The sequence below is a fragment of the Fulmarus glacialis genome, unplaced genomic scaffold, assembly GCF_000690835.1.
Source record: "Fulmarus glacialis isolate BGI_N327 unplaced genomic scaffold, ASM69083v1 scaffold42120, whole genome shotgun sequence".
NCBI classification, from domain to species: Eukaryota; Metazoa; Chordata; class Aves; order Procellariiformes; family Procellariidae; genus Fulmarus; species Fulmarus glacialis.
The window spans coordinates 1-6,268 of NW_009187855.1; the positions used below are offsets into that span (position 1 = coordinate 1).

At 47.8% G+C, this 6,268-nt stretch overlaps 1 protein-coding gene across 1 annotated transcript; it reads left to right on the forward strand.

Moving 5' to 3' along the window:
* The first annotated feature begins 6 nt into the window (after positions 1 to 6).
* AIFM2 (apoptosis-inducing factor, mitochondrion-associated, 2) lies at positions 7 to 6,201 on the forward strand. The gene is given in 9 exon segments (XM_009576535.1): positions 7 to 88; positions 983 to 1,098; positions 2,532 to 2,651; positions 3,058 to 3,150; positions 3,460 to 3,568; positions 3,775 to 3,927; positions 4,703 to 4,903; positions 5,758 to 5,770; positions 5,772 to 6,201. Coding segments are annotated over 7 exon segments (732 nt in total). The 5' UTR covers positions 7 to 88; positions 983 to 1,098; positions 2,532 to 2,609; the 3' UTR covers positions 5,893 to 6,201.
* Positions 6,202 to 6,268: the final 67 nt, after the last annotated feature.

The following is a 6,268-nucleotide window of genomic DNA, read 5'->3' on the forward strand; positions in this document are numbered from 1 at the left end:
AAGTCCTGGGACGTCCCCTTCGTGCTGGTGGACGTGAGAGACGCTTTCCATCACAACGTCGCCGCCCTCCGCGCCGCCGTGGAGAGCGGTAAGGGCTCGGCTGATTTCCACGGCCTTCCCCCTGCGTGGGTCCCGGTGGGTCAGCCCTCTTACCCCCAGCAGCTCGGAGGTACTCGGGGAGTAACAAGGCGAGAGGTACTGGAAGTGCCTTCTCCGTCCCAGTGATGGTGAAAGACTTGATGTTTTCCCTCTGGGAAACGAGCGCTTGCCTCTGGGAGGACGCACAGGCTGTCTGCGTTAGGCTAATTGCATGTCTGCTGGGAAAACGACGCAAAAACTACTCGGATGGTCTTTTTTTATTTATTTATTTCAAGAGTTTAGAAGGTGACTAAGCTAAAACTAGCAGCAGCTGGAAGGGGTGAATGAATGTCTGTCTGTATCTGGCACTTGAAATGTCGAGCAGCTCAGCAGTGAGGTCCTGGATGATAAAATTTTGTCGGTGAGCTGCTCAGACTTGTCTGGGATCTCACTTGGGAGACTGGGCTAACCCCATTACTCCAGTCGCTGGGGACTTAGGGGGAAAAATCTCATGTTCAAGGCTGGGAACAAGCATTAAAATGATGTCAAAAGCTTGGTCTGAGAGGCAGATAACATGACAAAAAGCCTCTGACATCCTGCTTGAAATGCCCTGCACCACAGTGGAGCACTTACTGGCAAACCAGTACAGGAGATTCTGTATGGGGAACAGAGACAAAGCACTCTAGCTGAGGGTCTCACCTGGCCTCTGAGGAGCTGATCTTGTCACCAAATCCGAGGCAAAGGTCCTGAAGCTCATTGCTGGGCAGAGATAACGCACAGCCTCTGGTCCCAGGTGCATACAATGGTTTTGTCTGAGCAAGGATGGCATGAGGGGAGAAGGGAAGAGGGGTCTGTTAGCCTCCACAGAGAGAGATCTCTTCCCTGTTGTCTCCTCTTACCACAGGATTTGCCAAGAAGACTTTTATCTCCTACTCTGTCACCTTTGGGGACAGCTTCCGTCAAGGCAAGGTTGTTGGCATAGACCCTGGCAGGCAACAAGTCTTGCTCAGTGACGGTGAGGTGGGTGACGCAATAACTTGCAATGAGTAACTTGGCTGCCTTACGGGATCACCTGCTAATGCGGAGAGTCAGGCTTCAGCAGGGTCTATTGTGAATCTCTCCTCCTCAGGGTTTTTCTTAAGCTATGTCATGGCTGCGAGAATGCAGGACTCCAAATCTAGGCTATCTTGGCTTTGACTGGTGATGTCTGGTTGGAGAAGTGACTTGGAATTTAGGTTTCAGGCTGCTGTCCATGCTTGGAGTCCTCTGGGGGGGAGAGAGCGAGATGAGCAGGACCACAGGGCACCTACAGAAAATGTGCCTCTGAGCAGGAAGAGGAATGCAACTCTCATCTGCCAGAGGAGGGGGTGTGTGCGTGCAGGACAGAATCATGCTCTGGGAAAAACGAACTGGACCTTTGCCCTCGAGTTGGACGAGAGCTGGGAATGCTGTTCAGTTGTGGCAAACACCCCCATATCTCCTACGGTGCAGATCAGCTGAGCACACGAACCCTGACCTACCCAACGCCCCCGGGCTCAGAGTTCGCATGCGCAACAGGGTTCCTGTTCTGATGTAACCCTCAGCTTGGCTGAAATGCCTGACCCCAAACAAGCCACAACCCAAGCCCTCTGGGAAGTCACTGATTGCTTTCCTCTAGGCTTCTGCCACCTATGGGCAGATACACAAATGCTCATGCTTAATACTGGCCCTGTAACGATAGGAGGTAGAGAGGAATGAAACCAATGACCTACCTGTATGGAGGGCTGCCCCAGAGAGAAGCAGGGCCCCAGCCATCTCCTCTGAAACCAAGAGGCAATGTGGGGAAAGACACTAGCGTTTAATCATCCTGAAGAGCTTGGCAAACAGAGACCATCTTTCCCCACACCATCCCTTCTAGCCGAGCTAAGTGGCCTAGAGCTGTGTTGGGATGTGGGTGTGCAGTAAATACCGCACCCCGTCTAGTGCTCAGATGAGCTTTTATTCTTAGAGCTGGATTTAGAGCTCAACAACTAACCCTGGAGCTCAGATCCTTATCTAACTGCAGGAAGAAACAAGGGCAGCAGCACTGATAACTCTTTTCAGCCAGACCATCTCATCTCTGTTCAGAAGAGGGTGAAGGAGAGAAGTTAGCTTCTGGAGCCAGCTGTGATGGTAGCTTCAGTGTCTGGCATAAATATGAGGTTATTTCCTGTAAGCTTACGGTAATTTCTTCAAAGCTCTCAGCTCACCTGAAGAATGGTGCTTTTCTCAGACCCTGAGGAAGGCAGTTACTTGGTGTCACCTGGGCCAGGTCTCTTCCTAATGTCACTTTCTGACCCTGGCAAGTACTTTCCTAGTTATCAGCAAGGGCTGGAGGAGAGGGAATGAGTGAATAGTACCTAGGAGGCAACAACTGTGTTCTAGGCTCTGTTTTTAAGAGGTCTAACATCCTATTCCACCTTCTGCCCTCCCAGGAGCTTCACTACTCCCATCTCATTCTGGCAACAGGCAGCGATGGGCCGTTCCCTGGGAAGTTCAACAAAGTCATTGACATGGAAAGTGCTATCCAGACCTATGAAGACATGGTTAAAGAGGTGAGGAATCAACTTATTTCCTAGGAAGTGTTGCCTGCTTTTTTTCAGCTTTCCTGTCCCAGACACCACTATGGGTATCTGGAGCTATCTGTGTCTAAGAACAAGAGACCACGATACAGGGAGAGGCCAGGACAAGGAGCACGTGCTAGCTTGTCTGCATTCTGCATGCCCGGGGGGAAGATCAGCTGTCCGCACAAGGGGAAACCTGAAATGCTCAACAGTGTTACAGTGTACACAGGAGGAGTGCATGGGGTTCTGGTTTTTTGTTTCCTCTTAATGAACTGGGTGGTTTATTGCTGTTGGGCCAGTGCTGTATCTCAGAAAGGTCTGTTCACGGAGAGGCTGAAGGTATCTGACTTCCTGCACTTAACAGTTTTCCTGTAACGAGTTTCCTCTTTACTTCAAGATGGAGAAATCTGAGCGCATCCTGGTAGTGGGAGGTGGTGCTGCTGGAGTCGAGATGGCTGCAGAGATCAAAACAGAGTACCCAGCCAAAGAGGTAGTAGCATATGAGTTACAATTAACTTCATCCTTGTTGCCGAGACTGTTCTTCTGTGATGGTCCTGCTGGAAGTATCCGAGATCACTGCAAATCAGGAGTTTCCATGCAATGGCAGCCTTCGCCCCTACTGCCTTCTCTTCTGAGAGCACCCTATAGCCTGTCACCGGCACGAGATGCCGTTCACTGGCTCACTCTCCTTCGGCATTAAGCAGGGTGGAAGGAAGCTAGCTATAGCTGCTCCCGCCGAGCATGCGGCGAGTCCTGCCCCATTCCTGTGTCCTCCTGTTTGCTATTTTGTCCCCAGCAGGTCACCCTCATTCACTCAAAAACTGCACTAGCTGACGTGGAGCTGCTAGATAGCGTCCGTCAGGAGGTGAAAGAGATTCTCCTCAGAAAAGGAGTGCGCCTCTTATTAAGTACGTACTTAACATGCTTTGAAGATCTAGAGTCTGAAGCTCTATAAGCTGCTCTTCCTTTAGCCAAAGCATCTCCTTCTGACATCCTCTTTCTGACTTTCTTGACTAAGCATGGTCCTTGAATTCCTGTTTCTCTAGATAGATCTAGGCTAGCTGGAAATGGCAGCCTAGTAAAAGTTTGTGACCCAGGCTCTCTGTTGCAACAGGTGAAAGGGTCAGCAATGTGGAAAACCTCACGCCAAACCAGTTCCAGAAGGACATGGTAGTAAGGACAGAAAAGGGCACCGAGGTAGTTGCTGACATGGTGGTCCTGTGCACGGGGATAAAGATTAACTCTTCAGCATACGCTGCTGCATTTGGTAAGTGAAAAAAACCACCAGGTGGGGAGAAGCAACGCAGTTCTTCAATGTCTTATACTTGAGTACTGTGAGGTTAGGAATCAACCTTGTACAACCTGCAGTGGTTATTCCATGATACAGCAAATGCTCTAACATCACATGAAATACTTAACTGTGAAATGTGATCTTTGGAAACTTACAGACCATAGATCAAGTGGCCAGCAGTCTTCTCCAGCTCCTTCTGCTAATACATCCAAGGAACCTTAGTGTCCTAGTTCAGCATGAGGCAGATGACACTAGAAGTTTATGCTAACTCCTGCTATCAAGGCCAGGATTTCATCCTAGATACAAGCTTGCTGAGTTCTGAGCAAAAATAGGCTCAGCACATTCAGCATTCTTGCTGAACTATCAGTGTCACAGGGTGCTCAGCCGATTAGTTATTCATTAATACATCTTCAGTCTGAGTCCTCTTACAGCCCAGTTTCAGTTATGGCACTACAACTATGGAGCAGTACGACCATTATATGGTCTCTTTCTCAGGCTGTGTACGCTAGCTCTTAATGTTTCTTGATGTTTCTACTGAAATATCCAAGGATGATTCATTGCATGAGACTGCAATAATTAACTACAGCAAGGCAAAAAGCATCTCTTCCCTGACATGTAGAAAAGAGGATGAAAAACCAACTCCTCACTTTGTGTCAATGACATGTTTGATAACATCATCAGCATTTTGGGGTCTCGGGTCACAACAAGCAACACAAAGCTCCTTCTGAAAACTTACTGTTTGGCAAAACAGGGGACAAAATGACGAGTAACAGTGCTTTGAAAGTTAACAAGCACCTCCAGCTGGAAGGCTATGAGAACATCTATGTCATTGGGGACTGTGCAGATCTGAAAGAACCGAAGATGGCCTACCACGCTGGCCTCCATGCCAACATTGCGGTGACAAATATCATCAACACCTTGACACATAAGCCTCTTAAAACCTACGAACCAGGTAAGGTAATCTCCTAGCACCGGGCCTTAGCTGTTGGGCTGCTTTTCTGCAGGGAACAGCTGTTTAACATGTACACATCAGAACCTGTGTGGGACACTGATTAGAGGTGAAGGAACTCACAATTGGGGTTGACTATATAAGCTTATAGCTCAGGCTTTATCTTAGTTCTTGCCAAAGACACTGTAGACATTAATTACTTGTGTCAGTCTACATATGCAACGTGTCCTTTCTTCACTAATGTCTTTCTGATAGATCTACTGGTGGGTGTCTGCTATTCATCAAACTTGTTTCCTTTTCTTTAAATTGTTTACTGTCCAATTGAATCCTAGGAACAAGGAGATGACTTCACTTTCTCCTCCTTTCTCTCCTTAAACTATACAAACAACACAAACTGAACAATCTAGTCTCAAAAATCTAGCTAGGTGATGGGTCTTATTAATAAGCAGCTGATGTAAATACTTACCATAACTATGTTGAAAGCTGTTCCATGTGGATGGAGGATATCTGGACAGCAGTTTGGTTTTTAAAGGCTGCCCTGTCTATTTACATTTCTTTCTACTTAAGTTTTGTTGTCTACCTCTTGGACTCCCTCTTGGGAGGAGAGAATCATTCTACACCATGCACACAGACAGCCCAATCCTTCAGCAATCACATTACTGAAAGAGGTAGAGCAGATGGTAGCAAGGAGAGAGTTCTGAGTAGTTCTCCTTGGGCCTGCTTCTTTCCTTGTCATGCAGCACATGGGTCCTGTGCTTAGCAGTACATGTGGGTATGAGGCACAACACCTACATGTAGTAGGGTTTGATACTTAGCTTTGAAACTGCTTAACTTAAACCTCTACATCTCTTTTCCAGGGTCACTAACATTCAGATGGTGTAGGCCAGGTGAACGGTTACTATGTGGGACGTCTCTTGGTGACCATTGCTAAGAGCCGGGACCTGTTTGTCTCCAAGAGCTGGAAGACGATGGGACAGACAATGCCTTCTTAAGAGGGGATCAGTAACAAACCAGCAAGGAATACAGCATCTGGAAGAGGGTGAGGGTGCACTTTTATTGCTTGGACAGACTGATACTGTCTCCTGCAGGACCTCCTAAAGCCACCTGTCAGCGTGCTGCATGAACGCGGTGCTCTGCCTTGCTGTAAAGGGGAAGGAGGCACTTCCCAAATTAAGTGCGCAGGAGTTCTCATGATAAAAACCAAGGAAGGAATGTTTCTTTTTCTTCCCTGTTGAGATAGCTCTGAGCAAGAAACTTGGCTTACCTTGATTTGTAACAATAAACACTGTGGTTTTAAAAATCTCTGTGGTTTGTTTCTTATGTGGTTTTTCCCTGGCTTTCTCTACTCCTGCTCTCCTAAAACGTACC